The following is a 16,957-nucleotide window of genomic DNA, read 5'->3' as shown; positions in this document are numbered from 1 at the left end:
AAGCGTCACAATGGGAGAAAGCAGAAAGCTGCAAGAGTGAGCAGAAGGGGCAGAGAGTGGCCATAAATGGATTGAAGAGGCCCAAGATGGCTTCAGGATTATCCTGCCTCAGTATTCTGTGCTCACACATTTAATTGCAGCAGCCGCAAAAAAAGGACGCAAATTTGGCGTGCATAGCTTATGTGGACAAAACGTTATGAAGTCCTAAGCTCGAACTACCCCAAATAGCCAAAAAAGGGCTCAGCACTGGGGGGGGAGGGAGTAGGGAAGGCCTAGCAGCTAAGGGGTTAAGAGGTCTTTGGGCACCAGCACGTTTTTATTTACAAATAAAGCACTGCTGACTTCTCTAAATTAGAGTCAAATCATATTTTCTCAATAGATAATAGCAAAGTTGGTGAAGTGTTTCCCACATCATTAGGACCAGAAAATACACCCATTTATTTAGCATTCAAAAAGTAGTTTATTGAATAATAATGGCACAGGAACAGTGATTTATATTTTCTGGTAAAGAGAGGCAAAGAAACAAAGATAGAAAATCCAAAGAATAGCCTTGGCAGAATGAATAGCCCCATTTCCCAGCCGGTGCCCCTGCCTAGGTGGCACTTCGTGGAGTATTCAGAAGTAAAGTCACAACAGATAAGATTGGTACAAGTTTTAAAATCTTGTAACCGATTATTCACAATTTATTGCCCACGTGATGGACATATTGGGCGCCCTCTCGTTTTCGGTGTCCTCTCATTCATTTTGGGTGTCCCCTCGTTTGCTTTTATGCGCGGGGGCAGATGTGTTGCTCAGTGCATGAAATTCCCCAGAACATTCTGTGGTTATGTTCGAAGACATGAAAAGGCCTACGCAAATCAGAAGAGCTGGAGCTGTGGGATTATAGAAGGTGTGTCCCTCCTCCGGGGTTATGCATCTTGTTGAAGGTTTCCCAGTAGATAAGCGGTTTCATTAGGAGAGGCCCACTTTCTGTCTATAATTTCTGTTCACTTTGTTTCTCCTCTTGTGAGACAACTCTGCCGTCCATCATTTCCTGGATGATGGTCTTTACAACTCGGCTTCTCACTGGCTCTGGGGTTGAAACAAGAAATGAAATAAACAGTGGAATGCAGGTACGATATCTTTACAGAATAAATGATGTGTTTAATGACAGAGAAGGTCGTGGACATGTTGGATAAAGTATGGAATGCTACGCTCACTTTACGGATCAGGAATTGGATTATGTCCTCTACAATGCATTTATTTGTGTATCTAAAATAAACACAGGTAGTCAAATGACTTTCTAAATCGGACCTATTTGTGTGCATCCATGTTGTGAATGGTTTAACAATGCTCAGGTGTCTCATACACACATTGTTATTAGAGGACTACACTTTTATTTTCCCATCTCCATTATTTGAGCCATTCACAGATGCCTCACATGTGAGCACTTTTAGGCTGGTGCATGCCCCATATGTGATTATGTACATATTGGCGTTTTTTCACTTTTGAACATTCTAATGTTGTGCTTGTTTACTACTGCTGTTATTGAGCTAGTGCATTTCCTTTATACACAGTAACATCCATGTGTATGCGTCCGGCGAATGGCTTGGTGTTGTTTTTAACCTTGTGTACCCTTGCTAATGTTAGTTCCCTGCTTGAGATGAACATTCTACTTAGTGCATATGCCTCTCGTGAACATTCAAATTGAAATACATCTGCCTCGTGTGAACAGTCTAGCTGTTTGCACTAGTGCACTTGCTGCATTGGAACGATCGCTTTGCTGAGGTAGCGCCTCTTCTGATCATTGCAATATTGTTACTAACCGCTGATTTGAACATGCTAATATTGGTGCCTGTTCTTAATGTGAATAAGCATACATTCCAGCACGTTCCTCGTAACCAAGTTACATTTGGTGTATTTGTATCATGAGAATATTCTGATTGATGAACGCGACTTGCGTTAATGCTCTAGTTGGTGCATGTGCCATGTGGGAATGTTTTAGTTATAATGAGAGCCCTTCATCTTAACATGTTAATCATGGCGGAGGAGAACATGTTAACAGTGGTGCAAGTGACTTGTGAGAAGGTTCTCATGATGAAAATATGCTTTGTGTGAACTTTATAGTTGGTGCTTGCGCGTTTGCGGAATGTTCTATTGGGTGCATATAATATGAATATACAAATATTATCAGTAGAGTCTCAAGTAACATTCTAATGGTGATGCATATTTTCATATTTGTCATGTAAGCATCCTTATGTTGCTGTGTGTCTCCTATTTGAATGTTGTATCGATGGTACTTTTTGGTCATGTGACCATCCTGATCTCTCTGGTTCTAACAGGCCTTCACTGAGATGAACGTCTTTACATAACCTAGTCAGTCATCAGTCCCCCTTCAGTGTCTGCTGTCCTTCATTCTGGAGTGATAGTTAGGCTAAAGGTCATCTCCACTTTCAACCCATAGAGAAGCAACTCACCAGGAGTGAGTGTGTGCTTGAGTGAGAAGGTACATTGTATGTGATAAATGAGGTGGGGGGAGAGAGTGGACCCCACCACTGTGTCAGATGTATTGAATCCAATGCTCGGGATGAGAATGCGTTTCACTCCACACAGATGGAAGTTGAGAGGAAACTCAATCATTTATGATGAAGAAGGCGATTCTAGATGCCAAAAGGATTATTTTTTAATGAGGCAGAAATATAATGAAATTCCTACTTTCTGTGTCACTTGATATGTAAAAGAAACGTTTTCACTCTTAACAAAGACATTTATGGGCATTGAGTACTGCACAAAACAAAATCCCAGAATAATTACAATCAATTTATTATTTGCATCTTTTTCCATCCTTTGTCTTTGAATTCCCTCCTTGGATAAGGCCTGCTTGAGCTACGTCACCATTGTTAATAATGCATACAGAGAAGCTGGGCAGAAGAGGCCAAACGCTTTAAAGGGCAGGAACCCTCCTTATCTGCTGGCATGACATAAACTACTGCTACCACCCTGGAACTATATGTCCCATAGGAACATTTTGGTGCCTGGTTTTTATCATACTAGACAAGACTTCAAACAGACAGATGGGAGGATGGCACGAGAACCCTCCTTCGTGATAGCCAGCCATTATCGCAAAGCTCACAAAAAGAGGCACACTTACCTTTTGATGGGGGAGAGATGTAACTCTTGGTCTTTTGTTCTACATATCCACTGAAAAGAAACAAAATGCATTTCACATACACATGACTGAGAATGTACTGTTTCATAATCATTCTATACGCAATGTTTGATGTCTACTGGCATGATAGGTTTTAATTGAGGTTTTACCAAGGGGTTCCCAATGTTACTTTTTTGGTTGAATTGGGGCTCCTCGCTTCACTGCAATGGAACTCGACGCAAAAGCCCAGAACCTTTATATTACTAAAGTGCAGGTATTTAGAATTTGACAAGTTCTTACCTTCCCTGACCCTCCAGCAGGCACCGGTAGGTCTCAATCTCCCTCTCCAGCCGGCACTTGATGTCCAGGAGTTGCTCATACTCTGCCATATTGTTCTCCATCTCTTCCTTGATTGCTGCAAGTCCTTCCTCCAGTTGACAGATCTTCTCTTGAAGGTGTGCCAGCTGGAGGCAGTAGGTCCCTTCTGTTTCTGCCAAGTTAGCTTCCAGGGATTTTTTCTGGGTTTAAAAAAGACAAGAGGGACTCATGACACAAAGCGATGGAATGTGCTGTAGACGGCATTGGGCAAAGCATGAGGAAGAATGGGTCTAGGCTACATCCCTTCCCTGAAGTCCAGAATAATGTGTTACAATCAAGTACATTTAAATGTGACATTTTGGCAAGCCTTCCTTGGATTTCTATCAGAAAAATAGGCATTTGCCAATTGAGCACATACTGTAGGTGTCAGTGGTGTAAGGAAGCCTGCTCCCCCCTGCAAACTCCACAAAGAGGCTCCTTCAGGAGCTCTCTGGCCAGGGTGCTGTGCTCCCCCCCCAACACCACAGGGGCTGTAGGTGCCTTTGTACATGACTGGTAGGTGTCAGAAATCTCTGAGTGTAGTGCCTCATGCAATGAAGCGTCCAGGGTGTCTTTAAGAGTGCATGGGGGCATTATTACTAGGGAGATACTGTGACTATGGCTACATGCTTCATGCTTTGTTTTGTACCTCAAGGCTCATCACTCAGCCCGACACTCTTCAATGTCTACATGAGCCCCCTCGCCAACATCGTACGCAAGCACGACATCATCATCACCTCCTATGCCGATGACATCCAACTTATACTCTCCCTCACCAAGGACCCCGCCAGCGCCAAGACCAACCTACAAGAGGGTATGAAGGACGTCGCAGATTGGATGAGGCTCAGCCGCCTAAAGCTGAACTCTGAAAAAAACGGAAGTCCTCATCCTCGGCAACACCCCGTCCGCCTGGGACGACTCCTTGTGGCCCACGGCCCTCGGCACCGCACCGACCCCCACAGACCACGCCCGCAACCTCGGCTTCATCTTGGACCCTCTTCTCACCATGACTAAGCAAGTCAACGCCGTGTCCTCCGCCTGCTTCCTCACCCTCCGCATGCTCCGTAAGATCTTCTGCTGGATCCCCGCCGACACCAGAAAAACCGTGACCCACGCCCTCGTCACGAGCCGCCTGGACTACGGCAACACCCTCTACGCCGGGACCACAGCCAAACTCCAAAATCACCTGCAACGCATTCAAAACGCCTCGGCCCGCCTCATCCTAGACGTACCCCGCAGCAGCCACATCTCTGCTCACCTGAGACACCTGCATTGGCTCCCAGTCAGCAAAAGGATCACCTTCCGACTTCTCACCCACGCACACAAAGCCCTCCACAACAAGGGACTGGAATACCTCAACAGACGCCTCAGCTTCTACGTCCCCACCCGCCACCTGCGCTCTTCTGGCCTTGCACTTGCTGCTGTCCCTCGCATCCGCCGCTCCACGGCGGGTGGGAGATCTTTCTCCTTCCTGGCGGCCAAGACCTGGAACTCCCTCCCCACCAGCCTCAGGACCACCCAGGACCACTCCACTTTCCGGAGACTCCTAAAGACCTGGCTGTTCGAGCAGCGTTAACCCCCCCTTTTTTCCCCTAGCGCCTTGAGACCCGCACGGGTGAGTAGCGCGCTTTATAAATGTTAATGATTTGATTTGATTCCCATTGTGAATGCATCCTTGGAATAGTCTCCACGCTAGTTCAAGGTATGTACACAGTGCACTTGCTACTGCCCCTCTAAGCTGCTGATGCAGCTGTGTCTATTCTAAAGCCATTCCACTACAAATGCCTCCTCCCCACCCTGATGTTATCTATATGTCTGGGCATTTCCTCTCATTCATACCATATAAATGGGCATGTTTACAACACAGCGCACTGTGGCACATGTTAGGACAATAGCATCAGATTTTTTTATGCTATATGTCGCATTGCTGGTGCTAGTCCAGCAAAGCACAGGGAGGCCCATAGAGTAATGCACTAATGTCACTTCAATGCTTGCCCTGAGCAGGCATTAAAAAATGATGCTAGAATGGTGCATGAAATTTTGTACATTTCACTGCAATATTTTTTTGGGCCTCCCTGTGGGAGAACGCCCCCCAGCATACATTATACCCAGCGAAGGTATAATGTGGCGCAAGGGTTACAAAGTGATGCAATGCTTGCATTGAGCCTTATAAATATGGTGCAGGGTAGGGCACTGGTTAGCACCGTCTTAGTGTAAAAGAAATTATTCTAAGGTGGAGATAGGGGCTTGTAAATATGCTCCTCAGTTCTTTAACATACAGTAGACACTGAAATATTGCCCAAAGGGACTGCTTGCTTACTCTCCAGTTCTACTTTGTGATCACACTATTATTGAGGGTGTTGTGTCCTATAACAGAGGAAATCATTGTCTCAGTTTTAACCGTTAGATTTATGTTTTGATTCTTTGTGTGACAAGTTGCATAGATTATATTTTAAAATATATATAATTTTATTTGTGGGTGCCTGGAATTTATGTTTAGTCGCGGCATTTATGTACATTCCGAATAAATGAAACAAAAGAGTATTAGTAGTTTGCATTGTTATTTATAGAAGAACTTTGCTTCAATACACAAGTAATGTAGCGTAGATAACTTAGAAATCAAATTGTCTCTTGGCGCTGTTAAGGGGAAAACTCAGTGGTCTGCTACTGGGAGTAATATCCAGATTGGAGGGTCAACACCTGATTCCAAAGTCAAACCTACACTTCCTTCTTTCTGAAATTACCAATATAGATGAGTGCAGCTCTACCAAGTTTTGCTTGTGTGACTAGCAGCTCCAGTCTAGATTTTTTCTTTGCACTGTGGAACTTTTTTGTGTATTTTATCCCTTTATAAAAGCAGTACTAGGATTTCTGGAAAGTGTAGAAATAAAGTGAACTGGGAAAGATACCAACACATGGACATAGGAACTGTGATACTTCTATAAATCCCTTAAAACTGAGAAGAGAGACCCATGTGCTATATAAGGGGTGCTTCCATCATGTTCATAGGTTCCTCAAGACCTTCCCCAAAGAATGGGGGATATAATATGCTTGGAAAGATTTCTCAACATGAAGTCTATTTACAAAGAAATGGAGTAATTGAAATAACTTACCATCTTCAGAGCTGCTTGCAGGTCAATTTCCAAGGCTTGTAGGGCGCGTTTTAAGTCATAGACCTCTCTCTTGCTCGACTGCACGTCCTCAGCTCCGGCAGAGATCTCTTGCTTGATGGCATTGCTCTAAGAAACAACATGGGCTTTGGTAACTTTCCCATATTTAGACACCAGAACAAGTGATGGACTGCTTGAATTTAACTCAGCCACTGCTGGTTACTCTGGGACATATTCCATTCCAGTCTTTTTTAATTGTCTGTGTTGTTACAGGCAGGAACAAAGCAAATGCTAATCCATATTTAATGCACACATCTTCCCAAATCTAAGGCATCAAAGTGGACTGATCTGTGGGGACTGGTGTAAGCCCTGGGTAGGTTTAGTGATTTATGTAGAACCTGAAATGGTCTGAGTTGGCGACAGCCTTATGGGTATTTCAGTGTACACTAACTTGTTTGAAAATATCTAGGTTGCCCATAGTTCATTACTTCCTATCCCACAGCCCACAGGACATTCCTCCCTTCCTTACCACTTCCAGGAACTTTGCTTCAGCATCCCGGCGATTCTTTTCTGCCATCTCCTCGTACTGGTATCGCATGTCGGCAAGGAGCTTCAGCAGGTTGATGCCTGGGACAGCATTCATCTCTACGCTGAGCTGTCCTTCGGCTCCTAATAGTCCCTTCAATTCCTGCAAGGGGAGTAACAGCATGTCATGGCCTTAACCAGGGTTAACAATAAGCATGGATAAAAATGTTCCATTCTCTGCTATTTTTATAGTTGACTTGGTATAAGTCAATTTACCAAAAGTCCAGCGGCAGCAGAAGTGACTTCATGCATCATTTGATCCCCAGTACCATCTTGGTTATGACCAGAAGCCCACCCTTGGCCCCGCAAACACCTCCGACTGGCTTGTGAGATGGGATGGGAGGTCAATGAATGTACGTTACAATGGCTCTTTGAAGTATATTTAATTTGTTTCTCCCATTCTGTTTAGATTGCTGACATCTGTGATGGCAAAAGCAGTGATAGGAGTACCCAAGGGTGTGTCAGTGGTTACAGCTGCTATCCCTGGCCACCACTTATTCCCATCTATTGTTACTTTCACTAAATAAATCATAACCTAGTTGCCTGCTGCAGATCACCGCACAGCAAATACCCCTATACATAAGAACACTGTTACTGTTTTGTAGCTGCATCCACTTCTCCAAAGGGGATATCAGTAGGTATACTATTAAAATATAGCACTGCTTTTGTTTCAATGCTATATTGGGCATTGCCCTAAGTGCAAATTTCTAGCACTTTGACAGCAGCAGATGAATTGCTGTGTTTGATTTAAGAGACACAATTGCAAGCACGTTGTAGTCTAGAAATAGTAAGTGGTGTTGTTTAGCAAGAAGGTTGTGAGTTGTGCTGATAAGGAGATGCAGTCTAGTCACAGGCAGATGACTCAGGTTAATTGATTGCTGCTGAGATCTGGTGTAACCTGCAAGCCACACGTTCAAAATCCTCCTCAGCGTCATCTCAATGTTTCACTCTTTTGATGTTAGTAAATTGAGCATCATTAAATTGGAAAACTGTATCTTCTATTAATGGCATCTCCGTGTTTGAAGTGCTTTTAAAAACTGGTTAAAATTAGAGAGTATATGAAGTTGTGGTCTAAGAGAATGTTGTGTAGTGGGAAAAACCTAAGCTGTAATAGAAAGTAGTATGTTCATTAATGAAAGTCCTGACACAGGCTGGGAGGATGTGTGGACTAGCATGCAGAAAATGTGTCTTGGAGGGACTTTGACCTAGCAGGAATGTATATTTGTCAAATAGAGATTTTATCAAAAAATAGGAAATGTGATAAGGCAGAATGCAGGAGATGTGGCCTGTCATTAAGGAAGAAAAATATGGTGTATCAACCAGACATATGTTTCGAAAGGGAGCTCTAACCTAACATAACAAATAAAATGTTCAAAGGATATATGTCATAACAAAATTAAGCTGATGTAGTCTAGGAGGGATGGTTTAACAGGGAAATGTGATGTTGTCTAGCACAAGGTGATATACCCTCCTAGAAAGGCAATATGGTCTTCTAAGAAGAACAAACCCTGATACAGCATAAAAAAGGAAATCTAGACTAGCTAAATTAAGGAGTTTTTATCTCACAAGAAAGATATATTGTCTAGCAGAGAAAATGCAACACGGACTACCAAAAACATGCATGGCAGGAGATGAACTAAATTAGAAAGATACATTACCAACAGCAAGAAGATATCGTCTTAGAAGAAGAAGAGGAAGAAGAAGAAGATGAAGAACAAGAAGGAGATGGATAGGTGTCCTAGAAGAAGAAGGGGTTCAATAACCAGACCTTTAAATTTTAATTAATGAGTTTAGCACTTCATTGCTGAGAACTCCTATCCTAGTGGCTTTCTCCCCATGTGCCCAAACCGCTCAATACTGAGTGTCTCCATTTTGTTGACATTGTAATAATATGTACTAAAGTTTTAGAAAGTAGTGCATTTACACTTTACTTGTTTGCCAATCTGACTTTTTCTATGGCTTCTGAAAATGATTGAATTATTCAGGTGAATGATAGCCACCCTTTCAAGATATCCTCTCTTCACAATAATCAAAAAGAAAATACCTGAACCCTAGCTAGGAATGCAACAGGTTAGAAAACAATAATGCTGCCATGGCTACCTTTCTTTAGAGCACCACAATATGGGGGTCATTCCGACCTTGGCGGGAGGCTACCGCCGCCCGACAGGCGGAAATCGCCATGCGGCCGCCAATGCAGCCGCACTCACGCGGCCCCCATTCCGACATTCCCGCTGGGCCGGCGGGCGCAAACTTGGTTTGCGCCCGCCGGCCCAGCAGGAATGAGGCCGCAACACAGGAGCCGGCTCCGAATGGAGCCGGCGGTGTTGTGGCCGTGCGACGGGTGCAGTTGCACCCGTCGCGCTTTTCACTGTCTGCTATGCAGACAGTGAAAAGCTGGCCGGGGCCCTGTTAGGGGGCCCCTGCACTGCCCATGCCAATGGCATGGGCAGTGCAGGGGCCCACAGGGGCCCCAGAACACCCCTTACCGCCAGCCTCTTCCTGGCGGTGAAAACCGCCAGAAACAGGCTGGCGGTAAGGGGATCATAATCCCCAGGGCTGGGCAGAAATGGCGGAAAACCGCCGGCCCCGGCGGTTCGACCGCGGCGGTCAGAATGGGGAAGAAAGCACCGCCAGCCTGTTGGCGGTGCTTTCAGTCATCATAGCCCTGGCGGTCTCGGACCACCAGGGTCAGAATGACCCCCTATGTGTTTTGGAGCTAGAGTAGGAGCAGGTATGTTAGATAATAAGCTGGCTGTCAGTGCACTGGCCTTAGGTAAATTGTCGGCCAAGGTGTTGAGAAACGGCTTTCTGTCGCACTAACTCCTATTATATATCATGCTTGGCATGAGAAAATTGAATCATTTTGGCTCTTTCAAGATAAAATGGCAGAAAATAGTTAAAGTGTGAGAAAAGTCCTCAGCTATTAGAAAAATTCAGTTTTTCTTATCTTATTGCATACCAACCCTTTACAGAAAGATAGTTCAAAAACAAATTACAAAAGCTTTTGTCAAAGATTTTTACAGTAAACACCCAACTAAGGGAAAACTTTGATGAATCAGAAAGCACATTTCAAACAGGTGTAACACAAGTTTTTGGATTCTATCTACATCAATACCAGCACTTTCATGTCACATTGCCCTTACCTCTTCGTGGTTCTTCTTGAGGCAAGCCAGCTCCTCAGTCAGGCTCTCTACCTCTGCCTCAAGGTCACACTTGGCCACAGTCAGCTCATCAAGCACTTTGCGCAGCCCATTGATGTCAGCCTCCACGCTCTGGCGCAGGGACAGCTCATTCTCATACCTGGAGAAAAAAGTAACTAGACATGTGAATAACAGCCAAGCTATAACAAATATGAAAGAGGAAGTTCTAACAACTGAGGCTCCAAGCAAGTAAATAAAAGTTTGAAACAACACATTGCTAGATTCCCTGTGACACTCCAAATGTGCAACTAAGTCTGTATGCTTTTTTATAAAAGATGTATCAGTACAATATTGTGGAAGACAGTTGTGTCTCCAGTAGAGAAATATTCAATTTCTCTTTCAATATCCTTCCATTTGTTTTGGTCTTTGAATGTAGGATTAGTGTCTTACAAACCTTTTGCCATGCACGTCACATCTGGCTGTTGGCACAGTAAGGTTAAAATAAACCAAGGTTACGATGGATTTTAAGGCTTTTGTACCCCGACACATGTTTGCAAAATGATAGGGATCAAATAGGACTTGCATCATTCTAAGGTCAATGAAACCAGTAGCACTGAATTTCTTACTATGTAACACCTGGTGATATCTCCTAGATAGATGGAGTTTGTAGTGGGTGCTGTGTTGCTTGAATTTCAAATATTGAATGTTCCAGAAATCATTCCAATTGGTGAGGTGTCGGAATACTATTCATCTGTCATTAACACCTACTTCGTTAATACAACAATTAAAGGTAATCATGTAATTAGATTCTGTTAATCTTAGCCACAAGGTAATCTCTTTCCCATCGTTTCCATTCAGAAGATCTTTTTACAGTATATAATTTTGCCGCATAGCTTCGCTCTCCAGGGAAGTCAGTGCAATGCATTCCATCTCCCACTATCCTCATGTGAGTCCTCAGTATGTGTTTTCCAACTGATCTCAGTTGCAGAAAAAAATTCAAGCGTGTCACCCATCTTTGTATTTTTTCAGTGAGTGAACCCTAATCTTGTACTCATCTCTTGAAGATGGATTACTTCAAAAATGTGAAGACAGGAAAAGTAATTTATTGATTATCAATCGGAAAGAAAATATATAGGTTTAAAGTCAACATGATTGCCCTATTTATTGTTTTGAAAATTATTTGAATGGGTAATTTGCTTAACCTACATGGCTTTGCATACTATGGCACAGATTAGGTGATTATATAGTGAGGAAGGTGAGTGAGCTGATAAGTGGTCACTGAGATAAGAAGACACACCCAGAATAAACTTACTTTGTAGTGCAAAAAGGTGAGGTAAAGTGTAGAAAGAAAGTTGAAATCAATCATTTGAATGTTTAAGAATTACCACGTGTGAGTCCAATGATTGGGCCTTGTCTCAAGAGCCAACATCTCTGTGACTCACAAGGTCCTCTATGGATAGCAAAAATGTTTATTTTCACGGATAGCAGATTTCAGGAGTAAACATATCTTGCTGTAGTTTTTAACAGGTAAGTTGTAGCTTAGCCATTGAGTATTTTAAATGCAAAGGATCTGATTTATAGTATTCTGTCCTGAATGAGATGGAGTACTTTGTCTGCCAGACCTTCAGTCCACCCGCTCAATTTTGAGTTGGGAGGACCACCAGTTTTCTGACAGCAGTGCCTCCATGGGCTCCACCATTGGAAAACTTACTTCAACAGTCCCACAGAGAAGGGGGCTGGTAGAAAAATGTCATCAAACCATGCTTTCTATTTATAGCTGAGAGTCCGGCATCCTTTTTTATCTTTCCATCTGTCATCAATAAAAAAAATAACGGCCACTCTCTCTTTCTCCCAAGGTGTGGGGTCCATTAGTTGTTTTATTTTTTCAGACAGAAACTCTGATTTGTGAGTCTGTTTCTGAAAACAAAAAACCTTGGTGATCTTCCCCCTAAACGATGGTAGTCGTGCACCAAACTTCCTTTGCCATCAAAGGATCTGCAGTGGCAGTGGTACCTCTGAAGACAAAGAGTTCACAGCATGGCCGCAGAGATCTTATAATATGACCAGTGATGTTCTACCAGGGGTGGTGGAGGAGATGTCCTCTGCCACCATGATGGAAGGCGGTCCATCTATGAGAGTCTAAATCATGCCTTAAGATTTCAAGATTTAAGAGGTGTTCATGAGAGGATTAGTGCTTCTTGGATATTTAGATATCCTGATATTGGTTATTGGAGGTCCTGGTGTGCATGGCAAAGTTCGAAATAGTCCTTTTTGCGAAGGTAAATGGCCTTCTGAAAGGGGAAAACAAGTATTGCGAAACACTGGTTAAAGTGTTCCAGTGATCTAGTCTACTTTAGACAAGGCTATGAAGATAGAATGGCAGTGAGGAAAGGAAAGTGAAGAGTTAAGAATATTTTGGCATTTAGGTAGCTCCACCTCTTTGCTAAGGTATTGCCACAGATGGAGGAATTGATAGACATACTTAAGTTTGAAGTCGCCAGCAGCTAGTCTGGCATTGTCGATTTGCAGGACGATTCTGGCATTTTCAGTAGATGCAGCAATGATCTGGAAGACAATAAAAGTTCACATTGAAGATCATGTTGCAGCAGGTGGACTATCATTTCCAAGAGGGCAATTAACCTGATTTCGAAACAAAAGTCAGTTTTTGTTCTCCCAAAAAATTATAGACATATACATTTTTGATTAAGCTTTTGTGACATTTCAAAGAGTATCTTTACAGGCATCTGGTGCATGCACATACTATCCACTCTCCTCGTTCCAGGCACCACAATGCAATATCCATAGAAACATCATGTGGCTTCGTAACTCTAGGAAACAGTTTTTAGCTGTTTTTTTGCAGTTTTTAATAGCGTGAGCTCGACCCTAAGGTTTTGGAGCGCTTTCCACAAGTACCAGTTAAATTATACAAGGTCAGATTCATTTTTAGGCATAAGGCGATTAAATTATTTTTCCAGTATTGCAGGATGTTGAGCCAACACTGGGACTCAAACCAGCTTTCGGTTCCAAAGTAGGCAGCACTGGCCATAATGCCAGATCCTCTCCCCTAATCCCTTTACAAAATCAAAGTAATGGGTACTGTAATCGAAATTACCGTATTGAAGAAAACCAAGATTACAACTTCAAGAGTGCATTAAATTAACGTGTGTTAAAATAAATTTGCGAGTCGCAAAACGTGATGTACAACAGTGTCAATGACACTGTTTGCAATTCCCAATGGGGTCGCAAATGACCTACCTCATAAATATTCATGAGGTAGGTCGCAGTTTGCGACCCCATTGGGAATGGCCGCACTCACAGGGATGGTGGCCTGCTGTGACTGCTTTTAAATAAAGCAGGTTTTCTTTTTTTAATTACATCCTGTATTCTTTAAAGGAAAACGGGATGCATTTCAAAAACGAAAATGAAAAGTTTTCTTTTCATTTTTTCAGAGCAAGCAGTGGTCCATGGGACCACTGTCTGCTTTGAAAAAATATTTTTGCTGCCATTCACAAATGGGAAGGAGTCCCATGAGGACCCCTTCCAGTTTGCGAATGGGTTGCCACCAGTTTGAAACTGGTGCTAACTGCCATTGTTTTGTGACCGCATTCACAGTCACAAAACAATGCTACATTGCTCTGCAACTCGCAGTTAGGAAGGGAATGCCCCTTCCTAATTGCGATTCACAAACCTATTTTGCGAATCGATAAATAGATTACTGAATCGCAAAATAGGCTTTGTACATACCGAAATGTTTTTTTTCCTGTCGCAAACGGTCTGATTCTGTGAATCGGGCCGTTTGCGACAGGAAAAATGGTACGTACATGTGCCCCTTAGAGTGGAAACATTGAGTTGCATGTAGTCACTTGGTAAACCAAAAAAACACAACTGAGGACCTAGTCGAAGATTTGCTTGTTATTTATCTCTGATAATCATGAAAGGAACTACAGATATTTACAAAAGGAAGTAGCCTTGCAAACAGCAGGGAAACTCCGGTGTTTACTAGAGTTCAGTTTCAGTTTGATTCAAGTAAGTTGTGGGTCCATAAATAGGGCTTTGAAATTAACTCTAGTGAATCATTTCCGTCTTTACACCTCTATAAATTAGGCAGTACTCGATGTAAAGCTCTATCAGAAACTAAGAGAGACGAAATCCCCAACTCCAAACAATTAAAAAGTAAACATATATTTCTGCATTACTCACTGAAGCAATAATAAGGAACTATGTAATCAGGTATATCATTAGTTCAAATTGTTAATGATTTATAATTTTCCTACCTTTTTTTGAAGCTCTGCAATTATTGCATAACATTTGCTGTAGTCATGAGCTGTTGGTGCACGGTGTTTTGCATACCACTCCTTGATTTTGCACTCAAGGTCCGAGTTTGCACTTTCCAGTTGTTTGACTTTGTCCAGGTAGCTTGCAAGGCGGTCATTGAGGTTTTGCATGGTCTCCTTTTCCCCAGCAGAGAGGAGGCCCTCATTGCTGAGATGGCTCCCACCAGCTACAATGCCAAAGCCTACACCAGGTCCGTCACCAAATCCACCAGCACAAAAGCCAACACCATAGCCCTCTTGGCCTGCTCCAGCACTGCCTTGGAAACCACCAAAGCTGGCTCTACCACCACTTACTGAAACCCGGGTGGATCCAGCACTATGTTGGAAGAAAGACATGATGCTCCTGAAGAACTGCTACCCTGCAAAGTGCCACTTAGTAGGAGAATAGAGGGTGCTGGTGCAACGGCTGGATTTTTGAGCCTTTATATACAAACTGTAGTGGGTGTTTCATTTCTATGAGTAAACTTCTAAATAAGCAGTTTTGTTTCAAGGTCAGACTCTCCCTCTCATTACTATAGAGTACATCAAGATAAAGCGGGTGGGGCAATGCTAAGCATTTAATTTAATTGATGTAATTTTTTAAATCTTAAGTCATTAAAGCACTACCCCCTGTTCTTATCAATTCATTTGTATGCAAGGAGCATTAATAGACAGTTTGCAACAGCCACTTTTAAGTGTATGCAGTGTGACACATGCTTTTAAAAATATGAAGACACCGAGGATTCGACTAGAACGTGCACTAAACTAAGGTATTCCGGAACTACTGAAAGATTCTTGCAGTTTGGATCAATGGAAGATGACCATTTAGTGCTCTAAAGTAACCAAAAAAAAAGCCTGTGGCATCTTCTAAAAGCAACTTCTGAGGAAATAAATAGAAAAAATTGCAATTAGTTTGTACCACTTGTGAGAGCCAAAATCTAGCGTGAATAATTATATTTGACTTAATCATACTTATGTACTAATTGTGTGAAATGATTTAACTATAAAATTAATGTTAACACAGAATGTGCCTTTTATTGGCCACCATCGAATGCAAGGCCGGCACATTTTTTATAATACTGTATTAACGTTGAAATGAGAAAATAGTCTGTCTGTTTAAGAACATGTTCTCTGCTAAAATAAATGCTGAAATTAGTATTTCCTGTTTCGTGCTGGGCCTCAAGCAGACAGGGCCATGGTGAAATGTTATCTAACCCCCGGCGCTCCTACTGTTGATATATTCATATGCTTTCACGTCCATTGTTTAACAGACTCAATTCATTGAATTTGCATATTTGTCTGTAGTTATGTTTCTAGCTCATGTATTTCTCTCAAGGGAAATGGTGCAACGAGAAATGTTTCCACATCTTTGTAACCACTGTCTAGTAGAAGCAAATCCAGAAGATGCCAAACAAAGAGCTTTCAGATCGCAGTCGGAGAAGGATGTGTACAAGACACATTTAGTATAAGTCTGAGTTGCGTAAAGGGAATAGAAAGGAATCAACAATCTCAAAGCTGACATTTTATGCAATTGTGATATCTGATGTTTTTGTAATTGGATGTTCTTTCTTCGCTTGATATTTTTGTCCAATGGAAAATGTTTAGTAAGTTTAATTTAATGTTTGAGAGCCATTCATCTGGGGTTCTTCTTTCCTGGTTTCCAGGGACTTCACTTCATATCTTGGTGTGATTTGTCACTTTGACATTTCACGTTTCACCAGTCAGTCTACTGACATTCTGGTGCTTTATGAATTTCTGAGTTTACTATGTCTGTTCAATACTCAACTAATGCTCTGATGGTTTAGTAATGTTATAGTCCAAAATTCTATACCCGCCCCCTTTCCCTGTTCTTGTCCTGATGCTGGCGCTGATGACCCCTTGTTGAAGTAGAAGTTGTTGTTGATTACCTTAGGATAGGTAACTATGAGAGATCTGTGCATTATTTGTCTTTTGTTTTCCAGGTACCAACTGCCAATATTTTAATACTGCTGCTGTTTAGATAGATCCATAACTAGTTGGTTTCTAAATTAATGTTACTAAAACTTTTGCATGAAGCCCAACATGTGAATGCTAATCTAAAATTAGTGAGGTGTTTTTTCTATACTTATGACTTGACATCATTTTATTTCTGAATCAAATGTATCTTATCACTTTTGCTCAAGTATTGTTGTTATTAATTAGTGTTCTAACCATTGATATTTTCATTCTTATTGCTTTGTTTGAACTAAGATTCTTCAGGCCAGTTCGACAGTCTATTATGTTTATTTATTTGTACCATTTGGTGTTGAGACTCATTTTCATGACCTTAGCCTTGTTAATACAAGG

At 42.1% G+C, this 16,957-nt stretch overlaps 1 protein-coding gene across 1 annotated transcript; it reads right to left on the bottom strand.

Moving 5' to 3' along the window:
• Positions 1–436: 436 nt before the first annotated feature.
• Positions 437–15,038, bottom strand: LOC138299387 (keratin, type I cytoskeletal 12-like). The gene is made up of 8 exons (XM_069237614.1): positions 14,594–15,038; positions 12,802–12,884; positions 10,323–10,479; positions 7,124–7,282; positions 6,598–6,723; positions 3,428–3,645; positions 3,131–3,180; positions 437–1,071 (listed from the first exon to the last, which is right to left on the bottom strand). Exons 1-8 carry the CDS (start codon positions 14,987–14,989, stop codon positions 974–976), a joined length of 1,287 nt encoding a protein of 428 aa, XP_069093715.1. The 5' UTR covers positions 14,990–15,038; the 3' UTR covers positions 437–973.
• Positions 15,039–16,957: the final 1,919 nt, after the last annotated feature.

The sequence above is a fragment of the Pleurodeles waltl genome, chromosome 6 (assembly GCF_031143425.1).
Source record: "Pleurodeles waltl isolate 20211129_DDA chromosome 6, aPleWal1.hap1.20221129, whole genome shotgun sequence".
Lineage (NCBI taxonomy): Eukaryota > Metazoa > Chordata > Amphibia > Caudata > Salamandridae > Pleurodeles > Pleurodeles waltl.
This window is presented reverse-complemented; position numbering and strand designations above follow the sequence as displayed.

Bases quoted from the DNA above. Each gene is read 5' to 3' on its own strand.
- LOC138299387 (XM_069237614.1), bottom strand. From the start codon at position 14,989: ATGTCTTTCTTCCAACATAGTGCTGGATCCACCCGGGTTTCAGTAAGT. The intron at 7,283-10,322 runs GTAAGGGCAATG...CTCCCCTTGCAG, and splicing joins TCAAGAAGAACCACGAAGAG to GAATTGAAGGGACTATTAGG. The intron at 3,646-6,597 runs GTAAGTTATTTC...TTTTAAACCCAG, and splicing joins TGCAAGCAGCTCTGAAGATG to AAAAAATCCCTGGAAGCTAA.